The 22,861-nt window shown below is 38.8% G+C and overlaps 1 protein-coding gene across 8 annotated transcripts in view; it reads left to right on the forward strand.

The window, feature by feature from the left end:
- The window catches only part of lyst (lysosomal trafficking regulator), a 227,188-nt gene that overhangs the window by 54,412 nt on the left and 149,915 nt on the right, over positions 1-22,861 (forward strand). For all 8 annotated transcript variants that reach the window (XM_053679574.1, XM_053679575.1, XM_053679573.1 and 5 more), the window contains 5 exons: positions 6,275-6,365; positions 7,102-9,211; positions 9,756-10,707; positions 10,888-11,043; positions 20,007-20,160. In XM_053679574.1, the coding sequence (XP_053535549.1) occupies positions 6,275-6,365; positions 7,102-9,211; positions 9,756-10,707; positions 10,888-11,043; positions 20,007-20,160 (3,463 nt within the window). The remainder of the gene's footprint in view (positions 1-6,274; positions 6,366-7,101; positions 9,212-9,755; positions 10,708-10,887; positions 11,044-20,006; positions 20,161-22,861) is intronic.

A 22,861-nucleotide genomic window follows, 5' to 3' on the forward strand; every position in this document is an offset into this window, starting at 1 on the left:
TGATTATTTTGTATTCCTAAATGGGCTGTAAAATTTTTTTATGTTCATAAAATGCCTAGCTCATGAAAATGTAGTGTTGTGCATTTTCAGAATTTATTCCAATATTCTCGGCATGCTTTTAACAATGCATTTGACACTGAACATAGTGTACAGTTTATGTAAAAAGTCCACACACGCCTATTAACATGGCAGGTTTTTTTTTTTGATGTAAAAAAAAAAATATGTCCGAACCTTTTTTCACCTTTATTGTGAAATTGCAACATATAAAAATCACGGACAAATGACCAGAGATGTTTTTGGGAAAAGCAAAAAACCTTCCAATAAAACATTTGTATAAATGTGCACACCCTTTTATAATTCGGAAGGTGGAAGTGTTCAGAATCAACTAATCACTTTCAAATTCATGTTAAATGTTATTTAGTATACATCTGCCATCAATTAAAGTGGCTGATTAAACTCAAATCAAATACAGCTGTTCCTATAGGATTTTCCAGACCTCTTCTTATAATATCCAGCTGGAAAAGCAATGGGCTTCAAAGAGCTTACCAAGCAGGTATGGGAGACAACTGTTGAAAAAGGATAGGGTTACAAAAAACATTTCCAAGGCATTGGATATACCATGGAACAAGTGAAGAAAATATGACACTGGATGCTCCCCAAATGTGACAATAATAAAGAAGAAAATTGGAAGTCTCTCAGTGTCAAAGACAGACCTGGAAAAGCAACTGAAAAAATTCTGCACCGACGGCATGAAGAGATCACCCTCCCACCTGATATGCCACCAATCCAACCACCAGAACACCAACTACATTTCAGCCAACCTAGATGGAGTGAAGTGAGGAAAATTGTGCATAGAGCAAAGGCCTCATCAGCCCCAGGTCCCAATTGAGTTCCATACAGGCTCTACAAAAATGCACCAGATATCCTGCAATTCCTCCGGAGGCTTATGAAGGTGGTATGGTGCAAGCAGGAGATACCAACATCCTGGTGGCGGGCCAGAGGAATCCTGATCCCATAGGAAATGGTCTCATCAGAAATCAGCCAGTTTCGCTAGATCAGCCTCCTAAATGTTGAGGGCAAAATTTTCTTTAGTGTGGTGACTCACCGGCTATCAGGATACCTGCTAAAAAACCTTTTGATTGATACATCGATCCAGAAATCAAGGATATCAGGCATCTCTGGCTGCTTGGAACATGCTAGTACCATCTGTTATCAGATCCAGGTTGTCAGGAAGGAGGGAACTGACCTTCATGTTCCTGGACAGCTTTCGAGTTCTTCAGGGTCCCAGTAGCTCTCACAAGCCTCGTCAAGGCCTACTTCCAGGACATCCAGCTATGCTTGACAACATTAGATTACACCACAGCGTGGCAACATCTGGAAGTGGGAATCATGGCCAGCTGTTCCTTCTCCCCGCTGGCCTTCATGGCTATGGAAGTAATTAGAGCATCTCGATGGGTGGTGGGAGGACAGAGCTTGAGACGTGGCCCGAGGCTGCCACCTGTCCTTGTAAATTTTGACCAGTAGGTGGTGCTATCATAAGTTGTTGCATAGCCTCAGGTCAAGGTCCTGAGGATGCCTACTAAGATTTGTGTCAGTGCGCAAAGTTATTGCTGAGATATAGCCTCACGTTCTGTTTGGCAGCTTCCCTGTTAGGTTCGTTGGCCCATTACGGACAAACCGTTTGGAGTAAACAAAATTCTCTTGAGAACTTTTATGAGGCTTACTCTGTAGATGCCAGATTTAGTGATGATTGATTGGACAAAATTTGTAGGAGGAGTAGGGAAAATGTTTTCGTTTGTTTTTTTTTAATCCGATGGGTGGACTCGTCTTGACCCAGGGAATCCAGGGATAAATGGCGCTTAAATTTTGGGTACATGGTTCAAAAGTTATGACCATAAACATACTTCCAAATTAGGCCAAAATTTGATACAATGGGGCGCTAGAGGGTTGGCGGCACTTTTCCCAAATTTGGTCAGAATGTTTCTTAGACCCTCCTCAATCAGTGTTCCAATTTTTTTACCTTTATACCAGGCATTTTTATGGGCTACCATAGATAACCTAGCCAGAAGTAGTAGAAGAAGAAGATGAAGGGGAAAAAAAAGGTAGAATAGCAATGGGGATGTCTTATGGTCTGATGAGACCAAATTTTATCTCTTTGGCCATAATGCCAAAAAATATGTACAAATGGAGGAAATTCAGTACTACTGTTACCCTCACCAGGAGTGGCCAACCAACAACGATCACTCCAAGAGCAAGATGTGTAATAGTCTGCGAGGTCACAAAGGAGAAAGGGTGACTTCTAAGCAACTAAAGGCCTCTCTTATATTAGCTAATGTTTATGTTCATGAGTCCACCATCAGGAAAACACTAAACAACAATGGTGTGCATAGCAGGGTTGCAAGGAAGGATTACGTTTGGAGAAATGAAAACATTGCATTCCAGCATAAGAGCCTTATCCCCTCTGTGAAACATGCTGGTCATAGTATCATGATTTGGCCTGTTTTGCTGCCTCTTGGCCAGGACAACATGCCATCATTGATGGAACATTGAATTCTGAACTATACCAGCAAATCCTAAAGGAAAATTCTAAAGAAATCTATCCATGAACTGAATCTTAAGAGAATGTGGGGCATGCAGCAAGATAACGAACACACAAGTCATTCTACCACATAATGGTTAAAGAATAATAAAGTTAATGTTTTGGAATGGCAAGTCAGAAACCTGACCTTAATCCAATAGAAATGTTGTGGAAAGACCTGAACCAAGCAGTTCGTGTGAGGAAATCCACCAACATCCCAGAGTTGAAGCTTTTCTGTACTATGGAATGAGCTAAAGTTCCTCTAAGCTGATGTGCAGGGCTGATCAGGGCTGATGTGCAGGGCTGACCAGAAACATATAGTTGCATTTACTGCTGCACAATGGGGTCACACCAGGTACATTCTTTTGCCATTCACAGATATGTAATAATGGATCATTTTCCTCAATAAATAAGTGACCATGTGTAATATTTTAATCTCATTTGTTTAATTGGGTTCTTTTTATCTTTTATATTTTATTTGGTTTTAGTTAATATTTATGCAGAAGTTTAGAAAATTCTAAAGGGTTCACAAACTTTCAAGCACCACTATATGTGGATTGGCTTCTCTGCCAATAGCAGAATAGGCAGGCGACACTGCCAGATTAGCATCCACTGTAGCACCCAGATTAGCACCCATGGTCAGGGGAGGTGTGAGAGGAGGAGAACCCATGGCATCTTCCTCTAGCACTGTGCTCAGTTAAGGAACATGGTTTTCTAGGTATACCCAACTGGTTGAAGTGATAGATGCCTCATTTTCCCATGTTTTTACCTCATGTTTTTTTACTGACCTGGCCTGTGTAGCAAATCAGTTTTACCTAGAAGATCCTTAAAATGTGCACACTCCCTCTTTAGTTTACTACATTCCAAGTCCACTTTTCCCAACCTATAAGTCAGTTTGGCTTTTGTACTACAATTCTGCTCTTGTTGTTTCTTACAATCTGCTAAGTTGGCTATATCACCAAGATATGAAACAGTCATTATTATCTGAAGGACATTTGATTTATATCAAATTGATTTTAGACGAGAGACACACAAACTTAAAACATAGAACATTTAATAATAAGAAGAAAGGTATTCATCAATATAATACAAAATATATGGCAAGTGAAAATAATCAATATACAATTGGATGAAGAGTGGAATGAAGCTTAATGGCAGACCTCCAACAATGACTCTAGGCAGCTGTTTGGGATCTTACTATTTGAAGTGGGCAAAAAATTGGATCTACTAACATACTAATTCTAGCAGAACTACCATGCCAACATTGAAAAAGGTGTAGCGAGAAGCTTTATCATTACAATGGTCACTCTTTGGTTGGTCCTACTCTGTCTTAAGCTTAGTCCAACCATGGCATCAATAGAGATCAGAGAGAGGGAGTCCTCAGTGTGGCACAGTTCAGCAGAGGTCATAATGAATGTCTAGCCATAGCATCACATACAATTCTCCAGGTATCCTGGAAGAATGCTTATGATGTGTTTTCCTTGGATATCAAGGTATGTTGTTGGTTCAAAGGAAGTTCTAGGGTGAAATTCTAATTCACATCCCCTATGGAGTGCACCACCTCCACATCATGTGCCTCGAGTACCCTGGTATAGGCTCCAGGCTCCCGGCTCCCTGTGACCCTGTGTAGGATAAGCAGTACAGAAAATGGATGGATGGACACCACTCCCACATCATCTCAATGTTTACATAGGCTATTTTATAGCCTATTTGATTGTGTACAGCTTTTTGCAGATGACATCCTGAAAAAATACCTCTGCCTGCTCTGTTTTATTTGGAAATAATTAATTTGGTTTTGACTTATGGTTGAAATGTTGAGGGGAAAAAAAAAACATTTACTGAAAAATGTAATATTCACGGTGTTTGGCTTATTTATTCAATAAAAACTTACTTTTTTCGTAGGTAATTTTTCCTTTTTTTTGTGGATTTGGATCCAGTTACATCAATATAGCATCTAATATTTTTTTTTATCTAAAAGCTGAGGTTCTGCTGAAAAACACTTGAGGTAACCAAACACTTGAAGTAAAAATAAATAAATAAACAACAACATGGTATATGGTAAACTAAATCTATGGTAATGTTTAACAATACCTTAGACTCCAGAGGGGTTAATATTACCATATTTTAGATTTCTTTTTCTTGTTGAAAAGTGAAAACTGCTTTTCTGCCACTAGCAGTAAATTAGGTGAACCGATGAAATATGTAAATATGTATACTTCGTTAGTAAAAAAGGCTCGTGTTCCATTTGAGACACTATTTCCTTTCTAAAATTCACAAACTAGACGGTAGAGTACGTAGTGCATTGTGTAAGTTTATAGAACGTCATTTGGGACACAACTTTATTATTTACTCTCCGGTGCGAGTTTTCAGTAAATGTACCCCGTGCCGTGCGCAGACCAACTAATCGATAATGAGATTCGTTGACAATGTTTTTCATAGTCGATTATTATCGATTTTATCGATTAGTTGTTGCAGCTGTACTGCAATTACCCCTCTCACCCTTACCCAGCTACCATGCATTATAAAGCCTGTTCTTCTTCCTCCTCTTGCACAAGTGGGTTGTTTCCTAACTGTTCCACATTCCGGAATTATAGCATGCCCAATACAATTTCCCTTTCTGATTTATGTGTTTTTGAGAATTGGTAGTACCGGAATTGCACCTATAAGCTAAATTTTGGAGCATGTCTGATGGGTTGCTATAAATTATGAGACAACACACTTGCGCTATCAGTTTGTTTGACATTACCAGATCAGAGCAATACCAGAACACTGCAGTTTATCTAATATTTTGTATGTTTTTCAGTTTGACCGTTAGCTGCATGTAAGGATTTATAAAAATAAGTATGTGGATAAATACATGTGAAAAAATCAGTGTTATCCATTTTTCACCACTTATACTCAATACATTCCTGGGTTAAGTGAAGACAAATGTGTTTAACATTTACAAAAATGGACTTAAACATTAAAATTCTGTGAACACAATGAGAAATGTGTATACTCGTGATGAAATGAGCTGTTGATGTGGAGTATTTCACACAATGTTTAGAAAATAATGATTTTCATATGAAGATTGTGCTTAAGCAATTGAGAAAATGTTATACCACATTAATAATACATAAACAGAAGAGCAGTGTGTTTAGGCCATGCACTAAGGCACAACTATGTTTGGATGTTTGGTTAATACTATTTTTTTCTTTTTTTAAGTATTGTTGTGAACATAGTTTGGTGATGGTTTAGCTGGAGTCATAAGCAACTGAAACAGAAGCCTGCCATATTTACTTTTAATTCACGCATGCACTTCTCTTCTCCCTGTGAAGAATGCTTTGCCAGAATGTCCAGGGTGGAGCAATATTTAGGGTCACACTTTCACTCTCTAAACACCCATCTCAATGTAGTCAAGTAGTTAGTGGGCATTTGTGTTGTTTGTTTATCACTTATTATTCTGTCTACTTTTTCTTCAAGAGATGAGTGCCAATTGCTCTAGGCACAATGAACTAAAAAGTAAACTTGCATATGTAAGTCTTTTTTGGGTTTTTTTTGTTAGTTTTTTTTTTTTTGCAGGGGGGGTTGTTAAACTATAGCATTCTCCTATTTATATTGACCATCAACTAGTGTTTCCTGGACCTGGCATACAAACTGGATGTGCAGATATCATTTTTAAGCCTGGAGGTTTTTTTTTTTATGTTTTCCCTGTAGGAACTGACATGTCGGGAAGAGCTGCTCACACTCTTGTTATCGCTGCTACCACTAGTGTGGAAGATTCCTGTCCGAGAAGAAAAGTTCCCTGGTTAGTGTCAATCCACTCTAAAATTATCTCTTGCTTACTTGTTAAATTAATTTTAACACATGTATAGGTCTGTGATTGCTAGTTGAGCATGAGCTCTTGTTTTGTAAAATAACCAAAAAAAAACATAACACAGTGGTACATTTATTTCAATTGAGCAGGAGTTAAACTAAATACACATCACATAGATAATCAGACAGAAGATTAATTTAGATAAAGATAATTTCTGCTTTGTAGGTGTCCTTGACTTGGTTTTCATTTATATCTTAATATTTGGTACTCATTTAAATAATTGTTAGTATTCATTTAGGCATTTTATGTCTTATGGAAACATGTGAAATGTCTTTGAATGAAGTATTATTAGAATGATTCCATTAATAGTTTAGCAGCTCTTGTACAAATCCCATATAACCAAGGAATTCAGTTGGACTGTTTCTGTTTATCTAAGGTATTTAGTGCTGGCATGCTAATCTGTCCTAACATGTGCCTCTTACCTTGTTTCCTTATTAGTTCCCATATTTGTTCAGCCTTTTTTTCACCAGAAGCATACATACAGTCTACATTCTAATAATCAGATTAAACAAGATTATCAGGTTGCTCACTAATCAAACTTAGAGGATCTGTTTCAGGTTATGCATCACGGATCACATTTATAGCCCAGTGCTGTTCAACAGAAATGTAGAATTAGAATCTAAATTTCATGAACAATTTGTGCATTTTTTTTTTTTAATCTTTGTAGATTTCACCCTGCCCCCACTCCTGGAAATGCATCATTGTCGAGAGGAAAAAGCTGCCACTCTGAATGTGGGAAAGCAGAAAATTTATGATGCACAGAACTCTGGAAAGCACTTCTCTCACAATTGGAAGTCACGGCATATAAGAAGGACAGCTCAGAGAAATTCAGTGAGCAATGTGTACAAATCACAGATATCCACGTCTGATTCTGAATCAAATTCGGATGAAAAAGCAGCAAACACATGGTCCAAGCATCGCAGGTTTCCTGGTTCATCTAGTCGTGCTAGTCACCAGCACCACCAGTTAGTTATTCTTCTGCAGCAGCCATTGCAGTATCCTTGTGTGGATGGCATGAGCAGTTTTAAGAGGTCCAGGTCTTACACGAGGCACTTTGAATCACTGCCACCCAATACTGAAATGCTAACTGACCCTACAGCCTTTTCTATTTTGAATGGTATTTCAAATTCACCATTTGACCTCTGTCAAGTTTTATTGTCCTTACTGGAGAAAATATGTAAATTTGACATGACTATCAATCACAACCCCTGCTTAACTGTTAGTGTTGTTCCCAAGCTCACTGAAATTCTGACAGAGTTCTATGACTGCTGTGGACCGGGAGGGGGAAGTGGTCGGAAAGGGGTTGATGAACTAGCTGCAGGCTGGGCCAAGGAGCCAGTTGCCCTTGTTCAAAGAATGTTACTGCGCACCATCCTGCATTTAATGTCTGTAGATATGGGTCAGAGTGAAGTATTATCCAATAATTTGCGGCAAAGCCTAAGTGATCTGCTCAGAGCCATCCTGAAGATTCGCACCTGCCTTGATAGGCAAGCCATCAAAGCAGGTGTGAATGTATTTGCTCCTCAAACCAAAAAGACTATACAAGAGGTGCAAGAAGACTTTTCTTTTTCTAGTTACCATCACCAAGCGCTGCTGCTGCCAGAACTTCTTGAGGGTGTCCTTCAATTTTTGCTTGGCTGCTTAGAAGCCTCTGCCCCAAATCCTTTCTTTTTCGGTCAGGCTCTTGAACTAATTCATGAGTTTGTTCAGCACCATGGCCTTGAGCTGTTTGAGGAAACTTGCCTTCATCTTGAAGCCATTGGTAATACTTGTGATTCTGAGATGAGTGGTGAAGTCTTGGAACGATTGCATGGCATTATTTCTGGTGTCCTTAAGATAATCAGTGTAGTGAAGAGGGCCAAATCAGAACAACTACACCAGTCATCATGTGCACGGCGCCGTCACAGACGCTGTGAATATTCCCAATTGCTGCACCATCACCATGACATCTCAGGACTGCCTGTCACTGCCTTCAAGCAGGCAACTCAACACAACCTTGAGGAGAAAACTGAGGGTAATGATTGGCAAGTGTGCTACCCTGAACATTGTTGCATTCTGGCTGTCTGTGCTCACCAGTGTCTGCGACTACTCCAACGTCTCTCACCCTCTGGCTCTGCCGTGCTACAGGTGCTGGCTGGAGTGCAAGCTGTTGGTATTTGTTGCTGTATGGAACCACATTCAGTGGTGACTCCTCTGCTTCAAGTATTTCAAGCCCCAGGGCTGTGTAGCTATCAGTCCTATATTCTCAATGTACTTAGTAGGCTTGTGCTGGAACAGCTGGGAGGGAAACAACCCTCAGAGAAGGCAAAATGTACCTCTTGCGAAATCTGTATTTTGAACAGCAGCCAGAAACTTGGTATTGAAAAGACATTGCAAGACTGTGGGCTGGGAAAGGAGATGGCCTCCTCCACGTCTCCCTGTTCCTCCTTTCAATCACAAGTTGTTCTACCAAGTGCAGTGTCTGAAGACATGCTTTGGGAATGGGATGCTTTAAAAGCTTACCAGGAAATAGTCTTTGGTAAAGATTGGCAGTTGAGTAAGCAGATTGCCAGTCATGTATGCCAACTGAGCTTAAAGGGAAATGCAGTGATACAGTGGAAACTGTACACTTACATTTTTTATCCTATGCTTCAGAGAGGTGTGGAGCTAGCCCACCATGCTCAAAAATTAGGTGTGTCCAAGATATGCAGTCAGGTCTGTAGCTGTCATACCCACTGCCTCCCTGTGGAAGTGCTGCTTGTTTATCTTCAGGCGCTGCCCTACTTACTCAAGTCAAGGTAGGATTTACTTTCCTTTATACTTCTGTTGTATTTATTTTGGGCCTGATGAATATTAATTAGAAATTGAAACCACACCGAGACTTTAGTTTGTAAGATTAGTGATACTAAATTTAATGAGCAGACATTTTGGCAAAACCATAGGTTTTAATGCAAATTATATTTAAGAAATATCAAAATGGCAAAATTTTTACTGTATGTTGTCCAGCCATCTTTGTTCTTTCATTTATGCTTGTTCTGTACCATGTTCTAGCACTCTGATTTTTATTGATCGGCTTTGTAAAAAAAAAAAAAAAAAAAAAAAAAAGACAGTTTCTTTCTACTCTGACCATGAAATAAAGTGTAGCATAAATATGTTTTATTGGGCTAAAGTTTTCTATAGACTTGATGTACTTTTCTATAGGGTGAAATATTTGGCTAGTCACTACAAAATGTTACCATGGTTGTTATCTAAATAAAACTACAATGTACAGTGTTGTGAGGTCCTTAATTTACTAATTGATTCTCTTTTATTCTTATTGGTTCTAATCCCTTCTGCCCACAGCACAGTGGTGCGTGACATGTTCCTAAGCAGTACTGGGCTGATACAGGTGACTGAGTTGATCTATCTGGACTCCACTCGGCCTTCGGCACTTAAGGTGTTTGAGACATTGATTATAATTGGCTCTGATCATCAGACAGATGCTGCACTGCATGGGCTGGGTAAAGCAGAACACCAAGAGTCTCAAGGGACAGATGATGGTCCACAGAGTTTCAGTAAATTCTATGAGGATCTAAAAGAGGCATGTCTAAATTGGAGGGACAGAAGCAGTATGAGTGCAGGAATCAGATGGAACCATGGAGGAGCATATTTGAACATTGTTAATCTTTTTTTGTGTGTGGCCTTCCTATGTGTAAGCAAGGAGGCTGACTGCAATAGGGACTCTGCTAACGACTTTGAGGACACCTCAGGCTATGACAATACAGCCAGTGAACCCCTGGGTGGGCGCTTACCTTTCCTCTTACCAGATAGTGTGGCGCTGCCATCAAAGGAGCAGGTAAAGCGAGCAGCAGATGTGTGGTCTGTATGCCACTTGGTATATCTGGAGAGTCCAGTGTTCCAGAGACAGCTCTTCAGATTAGGTGGCCTGAATGTGTGCTGTCGCCTCATGACTATGGTCCTTCAGAATCTTAACTTGAAAACCAAAGAAGTCAAATCTAATGAAATGAGGGACAGCAAGGGCAACACAAGCCCACCACACTCAGACTCTTCAGCCCTAGCACCAGTACAGACTGCTCTGGAGGACATACTAGTTGGAACACATGAAACACAACAGCTAGACCTTAATAATTCCGTGAGTCCTGGTCATATGGAGGTAAAGACCAAGGTTCCAGCATACAAGCTAGAAGAAGAGTGGCCTTTACAGTGTATACGCCTGCTGGAAGCACTTCTACCCATCTGTCTTCACAGTTCCAAGTGTGTGTTCCAGAAAGCTGAATCCAACATCTCATTCCAGGTAGTTAATGTACAATTTATTACAAACAACACAAGAATGCAAACTTGCATTTATCCATTATTTTACTCTATTAAACTGCATTAGACATTAGACTTTGCATTAGACAAATCTTATTGTTGGCTTTCTAATAGGAGACTTTGACCAAACTTAATATTTTGCTCTCTCTCTCCATAACTTCAGTCTGTAGAGGACACCCTGTGTGAGGTGAAGGATCAGCTGTCTCTCTCTGGTGTGGTGAACTCTGACCTGGCTGTTCCTCTGTTTGACTGCCTGTTGCGTGTTGCACTGGCTCAAGTGCCTGCCCCAGCCACTGCCATTGAGGAGAAACCTGAAAGGGTAAGGGTTTTTATTGTTAACATTTTGCATTGACCTCAGAGGTGATAAACTTAATACAACTATGTAACTGTTTTAACGTCTGTTCCAACTAGTTTCTGTTTAATTTATGTTGTGGAGTTTTCTCCGAGACAAGAAGCACATTTCAGTATTGCTGAGCATTTCTTTTCTTTTTTTGAACTGCAAAAAGTAGCACTTTAATTGATAAATGATTTTGAACAATGAAACAACTAATTAATTTATTGAAATCATATAGCAATGGTGCTTTCCATATGTTTATATTTGGAATATGTTGTAAATATTGATCAAACATGTCAGAATACTGTATTAAAACTTGACTTTGCTTAGTGGCCATAAATGAATAACCATTCTGTTCGTGACTCAATTCTTCCCGGGGCTTTGACCTATATTTTGGTGCTACAGTCAGCTGATTCTGTCTTTTGACCAGTGTTTATTTATTTATTTACTCAATTTTTCTTGGATTAAGTAAGAAGTACACAGCAAAAATTATATGTTTGAAAAAAATCTTATATGGGTACATTTTATCTAATATTTATCATAAGACAATTATAAATTAAATATGACTATTAGCCTGTTTTTTTTTTTTTTTTTTTTAGATGTTTTTATTCCTTTGAAACTTTATAGTTTCTTATTCTCTTAGCAGATAACTTTGTTTCTTTCCAGAAATAAATGCTTAAAATTAACCCAAAACAAAAGACTATTTCAAGCTTGAAATAAGTAAAGAATGTCTTAAAATATGCTTAATGATCATATATTTGGTTTATTGTAATCCTATTATAGGAATTACTAGACAATTTTGACTATATTCAAGATATTGAACCTGGCTAAGAGGTCATTTAGGCAGTGAAAATAAGAAGCAGTTGTGTATGCAGCTGTGCTAATATTTTTTTTACTGGTTATGAATAGGGCTGCAACTAACAATTATTTTCCTAATCGATCAGTTGGCCGTTTATTTTTTTCGATTAATCGGATGGGGTCGGGGGGCTTTCAGTATTATTTTTTTTGTTTATTTAAAATAAAATCCAAATATAAATTTGTGTTACAAATTTATGTTACAGATATAAATTTCAGACTAAAAATTTTACACAACTGTTTGTCCAATTATATAAGACTGAAAAGAATCCAATACTCTATCTATATCTATCTATCTATCTATCTATCTATCTATCTATCTATATATATATATATATATATATATATATATATATATATATATATATATATATATATATATATATGTGTGTGTGTATATGTAATGTGTGTGTGTGTGTGTATATATGTACAGTATCTCACAAAAGTGAGTACACCCGTCACATTTTTGTAAATATTTGATTATAATTTTTTCTTGTGACAACACTGAAGAAATGATACTTTGCCACAATGTAAAGTAGTGAGTGTACAGCTTGTGTAACAGTGTAAATTTGCTGTCCCCACAAAATAACTCAACATACAGCCATTAATGTCTAAACTGCTGGCAACAAAAGTGAGTATACCCCTAAGTGAAAATGTCCAAATTGGGACCAAAGTGTCAATATTTTGGGTGGAACCATTATTTTCCAGCACTGCCTTAACCCTCTTGGGCATAGAGTTCACCAGTGCTTCACAGGTTGCCGCTGGAGTCCTCTTCCACTCCTCCATGATGACATCACGGAGCTGGTGGATGTTGGAGACCTTGTGCTCCTCCACCTTCCGTTTGAGGATGCCCCACAGATGCTCAATAGGGTTTAGGTCTGGAGACATGCTTGGCCAGTCCATCACCTTCACCCTCAGCTTCTTTAGCAAGGCAGTGGTTGTCTTGGAGAGGTGTTTGGGGTCGTTATCATGCTGGAATACTGCATACTGATCATGCTCTGCTTCAGTATGTCACAGTATATGTTGGCGTTCATGGTTCCCTCAATGAACTGTAGCTCCCCAGTGCCGGCAGCACTTATGCAGCCACAGACCATGACACTCCCACCACCATGCTTGACTGTAGGCAAGACACACTTGTCTTTGTACTCCTCACCTGGTTGCCGCCAAACACGCTTGACACCATCTGAACCAAATAAGTTTATCTTGGTCTCATCAGACCATAGGATAAAGTTCCAGTAATCCATGTCCTTAGTCTGCTTGTCTTCAGCAAACTGTTTGCGGTCTTTCTTGTGCATCATCTTTAGAAGAGTTCTGGGACGACAGCCATGCAGACCAATTTGATGCAGTGTGCAGCGGATGGTCTGCGCTCTGATAGGCTGACCCCCCCACCCCTTCAACCTCTGCAGCAATGCTGGCAGCACTCACGTCTATTTCCCAAACACAACCTCTGGACGTGACACTGAGCATGTGCACTCAACTTGTTAGGTCGACCATGGCAAGGCCTGTTCTGAGTGGAACCTGTACTGTTAAACCGCTGTATGGTCTTGGCCACCGTGCTGCAGCTCAGTGTCAGGGTCTTGGAAATATTCTTATAGCCTAGGCCATCTTTATGTAGAGCAACAATTCTTTTTTTTTCAGATCCTCAGAGTTCTTTGCCATGAGATGCCATGTTGAACTTCCAGTGACCAGTATTAGGGAGTGTGAGAGCGATGACAGCAAATTTAACACACTTGCATTCACACCTGAGACCTTGTAACACTAACAAGTCATATGACACCGGGGAGGGAAAATCGCGAATTGGGCCCAATTTGGGCATTTTCACTTAGGGGTGTACTCAGTTTTGTTGCGAGCAGTTTAGACATTAATGGCTGTGTTGAGTTGTTTTGAGGAGACAGAAAATTTACACTGTTACACAAGCTGTACACTCACTACTTTACATTGTAGCAAAGTGTCATTTCTTCAGTGTTGTCACATTAAAAGTTATCAAATATTTACAAAAATGTGAGGAGTGTACTCACTTTTGTGAGATACTGTATGTTTATGTATGTATGTATTATTTATGCATTACTTTTTATGGATGCACAAAAAGCACTGAATTAGACTACAGTCCCAAATTAATAATAAAAACTCCCTTTCACAGTACCTTGCGTTTTCTGTTATTCACTGCTTTTAGGCATATTGTTTTACTTTTGTTCATAGTGTTTTAATTAAACATTACAGATGTTACTTGCGCTCCCACTGCGAGTGAGAAGCAACGTGGCCTTGTTACTAACAGATCACTTCCGTTATAATATTTGACAGAAGTTACACTGCAAGAGCACAAATACACCATATAATGACAATAAACTTAAATTAAACTAAACCTTTTAAGCAACTTGCACCAGTTTCCCCAAGCCCTTGCACACAATGGAGCATTTTGGATGCAAACATAAGTTTGTGCTTGTTCATGATTGTCGTGCTTCAGTGCTACACAAACTCCATTTTGTAAAGTTTGATCTTCTCCAGGGTGTTTAATATAAAATGCACCCCTGCCTTAAAGCAGTGGTTTTCAAAGTGGGGGCTGCGGCCTCCAGGGGGCGCCCGGGGGGACTCAACAATTTGGTCTGCCCATCCCTCCCCCTAGTATGTTTTCTTTTTCTCACTTTCAGACAACCACGCACACACACACACACACACACACACACACACACACACACACACACACACACACACACACACACACACACACACTCTCAATTCCTAATGTAATGTAAAGATGTAATTATTAATAATAAAAAAGGGGGGATATATTCAGAAGTCTGTATTTTTAATGTGTTTTAAAGACATCTTGCAAAAGGGGGGCCTTGGTCAAATGCCATTTGGGGGGCCTTGCCCTGGAAAAGTTTGGGAACCCCTGCCTTAAAGGACTTGTGTCGCACACTTTCTTGCTCAGTCACTTGACGATTACTCCTCCGTCTGCTGGTGACTGAGGTCAGGTTGGAATAAAAGGTAACGTTGACATAAACAATAACCTGAAGAAAGTTATTGACTCTGACGTCATGCACCACTGATTAGGAAGCGGCTTATATTTCCAGTTAGTAAAAAACTAATGTGTTCCCTTTGAGATGATACTACCTTTCTAAAATTCATACACTTGACCAGTGGTTCTCAACCTTTTGTGAGCTGTGGACTGGTAGCATATTTTGAACAATCCACAAGGACACCCTCACTATATATATATATATATATATATATATATATATATATATATATATATATATATATATATATATATATACTCGCTATATATTTAAACAGTCATTTCTATATGTTAGTTTATTTTATTAATATTTAACATTAATAATGTTAACATTGGACAGTTAAAATTGAATCAAAACATTTCAAGATTCAAGGGGCTCCGCGGACACCCGGTTGAGAAACATTGCACTAGACGGTAGAAGACATAGTGCATAATGTAAGTGTACAGTGCCTCATTTGGTCATAGAATTTTTATTGGAAATTTGCATTTTACATATTATAACACCACACCCAACAAAACAACCACAGCCAAAACCAAAAGAAAGGGGGAACCAAAAAACAATAAGAAACTTTCAAAGAAAAACACACACACAAAAAAAAAGGTAAGATGATTAGTGTTTACCGTCTGCCTCTCCTCAATCCACCTCCAGAGTGCGTACATCATTGAAGTAGGTAATAAATTGTTGCCATTTTCCCAAAAATGAGTCAGCCCTGCCTCTGATGTTGTACTTGATTTTTTCAAATTTTAAAAAGAACATTAAGTCTTTAAGCCAGACTGATATAGAGGGGGGTTGTGGAGAGGTCCAAGGCAACAATATTCTGCGCCGAGCAAGTAACGATGCAAAGGCAACAACACTAGCTTGTTTATGGTTCAGAGGCTGAGATGAAACGCCAAAGATGGCAATTACAGGACAGACATCCAATTTGATTTTAAGAACGTCCGACATAGTTTCAAAGAAAGAGTTCCGAAAGTTCTGCAGTTTGGGACAGAGTGCAAACATATGACTCAGGTTACAGGGCGAAAGTTAGCATTTTTCACAATGTCAGGAACATTGGGATATATTTTAGACAGTTTACTCCTAGAGATATGAGCTCTGTGGACCACTTTAAATTGTATGAAACTAAGTCTAGCACAGGACGTGGTGGTACGTATATTATTTAACACTCTGCCCCAGTAATCATCCTCAAGTTCCAGGCCCAATTCCTCTTCCCAAGCACTAATGGTTTTGATATTGTAAAAATCGTCCTGTGACCAGATTGTTGCATATATCCGTGAGATAATGCCACCCTTATGAGGATTCAGCTTGAACACCTCTTCCCATGCAGACTTTGTAGGTAAGGAGGGAAAACCAGAGAATAGGGAGGAGACGCAATGCCTAATTTGAAAGAAACGGAATAGGTGAGACGGAGGCAGACTGAATGACAAGGACAACTCAGAAAAGTTTGCAAACACATTATTAATGAAAAGATCCTCAAAGCATTTCAGACCCTTCTTTTCCCACAAAGAGAATGTGGAATCTGTAAAGGAGGGGGGAGAAAGAGGTGGTTATTACATATTGGTGCCATGGTTGAGGCCGAGATAGATTTAAAATGACTGAGAAACTGTTAGAAAATTTTTAAAGAGGTACATACTATTGGATTATCCGTGTGTTGTGAAAGGGCTATAGGAAGGAGGAGAACACCATAGCAGGGAGAGAGGTTGAAATACTTTGCACTTTTCAAAGTGAATACACTTAGAAGCAAAGTGGCACTATGGAAGAGAGGGGGCCTGCACCCAGAGCACCAGTTTCTGAATACTAGCCGCCCAATAATAATACATGAAATTGGGCAATGAGAGCAATGAGGGCAATGAGACCACTTAGTCGACTCCTTTGAAGTGAAAATTTGGAAACCCTGGGAGTTTTTCTTGCCCATATGAAAGAGGAGATTAATTGGTCTATATTCTTAAAGAAAGATTTGGGTAAAAACAAAGGGATGGTTTGAAAAAGGTAGAGGAATTTTGGAAGAATGTTCATTTTTACCGTGTTTATTCTACCAAGAGGGGATAATGGTAGAGATGCCCATCTTTGAAAGGCTGAATTCATGTATGAAATTAAGGGTGTAAAATTCGCCACCATTAATGCAGAATAGGAAAGGGTGACATTAACTCAGATATTTGAATTTTGAATCCTCCAAATGAAAAGGTATTTCAGTCTGTTTTATCTTTTGGCCAGATTGGTTTATGGGTAAGCATTCACGCTTTTGTAGGTTCATTTTATACCCTGAAAATTTCCCAAAGTCATTTAATACGCGTATTATTTCTGGAATAGATACAGTTGGATCTGCAACATAAAGTAGTAAGTCGTCAGCATACAGGGCTAGTTTATGTTCAATTCCTTTGCGAATTATACCCTGAAATACAGGAAGCGTTCTAAGCATTATCGAGAGAGGCTCAATCGCTATAGCAAAAAGTAAGGGAGACAGAGGACATCTCTGGCGTGTACCCCGTGACAAAGTAAAATAGTCAGATTTAGCATCATTGGTGTGTGTGTGTGTGTGTGTGTGTATATATATATATATATATATATATATATATATATATATATATATATATATATATATATATATATATATATATATATATATATATATATATATATATTTCTAAGAAAATGGTCCATGTTACCTGAATTGTCAGGAGCCCCAGCTGTGTATAAAGAGGACTAAATACTTTTAAAAGTTGAATTAATTCATACAGGATCCGTGGTTAATGCACCACTGGACTGCATAATCTGAGTAATAGAGCGGGAAGCCGCTCGGCTACGCAATTGGTGAGCCAACAACCGACCAACCTTATCTCCATATTCATAATAATTGCCACGCGTAGGTAACAACAGCCTCTCCGCCGTACCTGTTGATAACAAATCAAACTCCGCCTGCAAATTAAGCCTTTGTTTATGCAGCTCAGGGCTCGGGTTGAGAGCATATTGGTCGTCAATAGCTCGAATATTATCAGATAACTCTTTTTTTCTTACTCTTGCGTTGCTTATTGGCATGAGCAGAATAAGAGATTATCTGTCCCCTTAAGAAGGCCTTTAGAGTTTCCCAAAGTAAAGAATAAGAGATTGAATCAGTTTGATTAGTAAGAAGAAAATCATCTATCGAAGTAGAAGTATGCTTGCAAAATGCTGAATCAGATAAAACTAGAGAATTAAGCCTCCATGGTGGGCAAAAGGCGTGATGTGAAGGTAGAAGACTGTCAAGACTCAGAGGAGCGTGGTCTGAAATAACAATTGGTAGATATTTACAACCCGAGAAATTAGAGAATTATTAATAAAAAAGTAATCAATGCGAGAAAAAGATTTATGTAAGTGAGGGGGAAAAAAAAGAATATTTTCTCACTGTGGGGTTAAAATACCTCCACAGATCAATGTAACCATTCTGAACCATAAACTCAGAGACTACCTTTGCCATTGCAGAGGGAGCTTTTGAAACAGCGCTAGATTTGTCCAAAAGTGGGTCAATAACACAGTTTAAATCTCCCCCAAATATCAAGAGATGTGTGTTCAAAGCACGAATCTTTGACAACAAATTCTGAGCAAAAGGAGCATTATCAAAATTCGGGGCATATACATTCACCAAAACTACTGGCGTTTGTGAAATTTTCCCTTCCACAATCACATATCTACCATTTACATCAGAAATAACGTTATCAAAGGAAAAGGGCACAGTCTTACTTATCAGGATAGAAACTCCTCTGGACCTGGAATCAAAATTGGAGTGGAACATATGCGATGTCCAGCAAGCTTGAAGTCTGTGTTGATCCCTGAGACGGAGATGAGTTTCCTGAAGAAATGCAACGTCAGGTTTTTGTAGTTTTAAATGTGTCAGAATCTTGGATCTTTTAATGGGACTGTTCAGACCTTTCATATTTCAACTTAGGAATCTGAACGAGCTTCGGTTATTTTCCATCAATTTAGATTAGTACAGAATGGAGTACAGAGAGGTTGATATCAATGGGGGGGACCCCAACGAAGGAAAAATTTGGGACACAACTTTTAGTATTTACTCTCCGAAGCATGTTTTCGGAACAGAAGTAACGTAATGAGTAACTGTACCGCGCGCAGACCAACTAATCGATAATGAGATTCATTGACAACGATTTTCATAATCGATTATCATTGATTTTATCAATTAGTTGTTGCAGCTCTAGTTATGAAATGTCAGTTTGCTTGTTAACCGTTAGCGGTCGGCTCTCCCGCCTGTGGGAATGAATGTTCGCACCTCCGCATCAAAATCTGAGTTTTTGTCATTCAAACTTAAAACTGACATCCCCAGAAACCTTGAACGGTCTACTTTCCAAATGTATATAGATCAAAATTACACATATTTTTAGAGCTTTGTGAGGAGAATAAAATTAACACCATGAACGTTACAGGCTCTGAGTCAGAAAACAGCTCTTGATGTCCCACCTATTAGCAAAGAGAGCTATTCATATGATAACATTATAGTAAATCGGCAGTCGTTATCGGGTAATTATGAGGCAAGAAAACGAGACAACGCCCAAATTTACTCATATAAACAAGAGCACATGTTGGGGTTGTTTACACTTACTGAGGAGTTACAGGAAGGCACACCTATGCTATTCATTGTGTAAGCCACTGGCTTTGAAAAAAATAGTGTCACTTCAAAGTTCTACAAGTTTTGTAGTTAGACCACATAACATTTCTGCATGATGTGATCACCTATGTGTAGCCAACACTTATGTTTACAAGGTTCAGAGCTCAAAAGTCGTGTCAAAATTGTTTATAATGTGTTTCACAGTATCCCCAACACCTCTGAAAATTGGTTTTTGAAAAGTGTAAATTTACAGTTGATTTAAACAACCTATATTCATGACATTCTTACTGCTCTCAAATTACTGTTGGTGAGGTTGTAGTAAATATTAGCATATGTAACATTTTTGGATTAATGTTTTTTAGATGGGTGAAATATATTAAAATGTAGAGGCATGTCAGACTACCTCAAAAGTGTCTGAAAGGCCTCAGACTCTAGAGTGTTAAACAACTTTTACGTTGGTCTCAATTTTTATGAAGTTTCAAGCCAGTTGTGAGGCCTCGGCTGCAGCTGAGAATCTGTCTGATGAAGTGGATGAAGTTCAGGTGTGTGATGATCAAGCGCTGGGTGAGGAGAAAGGCTACGAGGCTGATAGTGAAAGCAACCCGGAGGATTCTGCACAGCTGGAGGAAGGTAGTACTATGCACATGCACACACACTGTTCATTATTGTTCACACATAAACAAGCACATCTGCTGGAAAATAAGGGGTACAGTGAAAATTATGTATTTTATTTTTTTTTAGGGTGTAATCCTCAAATTCAAAAAATATTTTGGTATATTTAGCTCCACCCACTTAAACTTTTGAACATTTTCGTAATATGCAAAACCTTTAAGAACTAATCCTAGGTTTTTGGCCAGTTTTGATAATCTTGATGTCAAAATACTCAGGAGTGTGTGACTCTCAATAATTATCAAAACATATTGAAATTTGTAAGCAATATGACCACCATACATCAATAAGTTCTAAGAAGTTGATGCCTAATTTACTCATGGTGGCTTACAAGGACAAGGATTCCGAGGTTAGTTCCACAGTTTAGGATGTGGTCATATATAGGGGTGGAGCTCAGTTCAGATAATTGTTTTTCAAGAACCGTAAGGTCTGTCAAGCTGAAATTTGGTATGCTGCATCTACTCTGTATGTGCTTTTCGGTAAGTGGATTTTTCACAAAGACAATTACTGAAGAGACAATCCGACTGATTCCAGCAGCTATTTAAGAAGGTTCCCATTAAGCTGTTGTCATGAAATTTAAATGGTATTTTTCAGGGAGGGACCCCTATACTATCTGATGCAATATCACTCAAATTGGCAGCTAGATTTTCAATCATCACTAAATGACAAAAACATTGCTTCCTTCAGCCATCAGCTTCCAGCACGCATTTTACACAACTAGCAATGTGCTATCATCACAAAACTTAAAAGTATGTTCATGTATGGTCTCTCTAGTGATCTATGTATCTTGGCAAGAACTGGCTATTGGGGGCGCTACATTTTATTCCATATCTCCTGAATCATGAGCCCTGCAAAAAAAAAAATTCACCCGATTCTCACTAGTGTTCCATTTGAGACGATACTACCCTTCTAAAATGTGTATATTAGACAGTAGAGTGCATAGTTTGTGTATAGTATGTCATTTTGTATGTACTCTCCAATGTGTGTTTTTGGAACCCTATTTCATCTTCTTCTTCTGCTTATTAGGGGTTCAAGCACGAAGTGCTGAAACCTTATTGTTTTTGTAGGGATTTTTAGTAGGGTTCAGGTGCGAAGCACTGAAACACTATTGTTTTTGTAGGGATTTTTAGGGGTTCAAGCATGAAGTGCTGGGACCCTATTGGATTTGTGCTGATTTTCTTCGCACATTAGGTGCCAAGCACCATAGGTGCCTATTGTTTTCGTTCTGGTTCTTATTATTATTAGGGGCCAAGCTCAGTTAGTTTTCTTCTTCTTCTTCTTCCGCTCTTGAGTCTGTGGCAGACCATAGAAACGCTTCCGGGAAAGTTATAAATTCTGGCACCCAGATAGAGGACATCTCAAACCCTCCAATGCCAGCAACTACTCAAAGTTTGACTTAAATTTACTCTAATAACTTTTGAACCATAAGGCCTAGAAACAAAAAAAAATCCTGCACCCTATGATGTCAATTTTAGTCATAAATATTTTATCCACCATTTTGAATTTTCTAAATAAACTAATTTTTCAAACTCGTTCTAGACGGTCTGTCTGATTTTCACCAAAATTGGCTCAGAACATCGTGAGACCATGTTGACAAAAAGTTATTAAAAGATTTTTGATAGACCAAACCAAAAAATTATGGACCATTTTTGAATAACGCACAAGTTGATGACATGCATGCCAAAATACCCATGAGGCTATATCTCCATGACACTTTAGAGTATTCAGACCAAACTTTTCAGACCAGTACAATTTTAAAAAATACTAATATCTTGTGACGACTTTTTTCTATTGTCATGAGAGTGATCATGATAGATTCCTTGCGTCATGCCAAGATCAATAATACTAATTATGCTATGGTTGGCCAGAGTTGCTCTCTGCCATTTTGAAATATTTGAAAACCTTTTTTTTTTAATTCCTCCAAGACTGTTTGTCTGTTTGATTTTTGTGAAAATCTAGTCAGATCATTGTTAGATCATGCAGACAAAAGCTTATCGAATTCACCTTGGTTCGTCAAACTGTTCTCGAATAATGGCAAAACAATCTATGTGCATGCCAAAATGGATGTGAAGCTTTATCTCCATGAAGCTATAACATATACAGACCAAATTTTGTATACATTAGTCACCATGACTTTTGCACAGTTTCATGGATTTTCAACCATCTTAAGTCTCTCAAAACACCGTGGGAAACTTTGAAAATCCAACATGGCCGACTTCCTGTTGGGCAGAGTCAGATACAGCTATGTGAACTTTGTCACACTTGAAGAGAGCAACGACTATGGTAAATCTCGTGCACATCGGAGCAACTTCATCCCGACCACTGCCTGCATTTGGGGGCGCTATGGAGCTCCTCACCCGCACCCATGCCCTACAGAATTATAAAATTTTCACCGGTTTCGTGAGTTTTTGGGTATGTTTAGGCCCTTAAAATCACATGAATGCATGAAATTTTTTTTTAAATAATAATAATAAACACATGAAAACAATAGGGCCTGCATGCGCCTTCCGGTGTGCACTGGAGGTGCGGCAACTTCGATGCTCGGGCCCTAATAAACATGCTGAAAACAATAGAGCCCTGCACATCTGGTGCATGCGCTCCCCGGTGTGCACTGGAGGCGCAGCAACTTCGATGCTCGGGCCCTAATAAACATGGGGAAACA

Source organism: Ictalurus punctatus, chromosome 3, assembly GCF_001660625.3.
Source record: "Ictalurus punctatus breed USDA103 chromosome 3, Coco_2.0, whole genome shotgun sequence".
Lineage (NCBI taxonomy): Eukaryota > Metazoa > Chordata > Actinopteri > Siluriformes > Ictaluridae > Ictalurus > Ictalurus punctatus.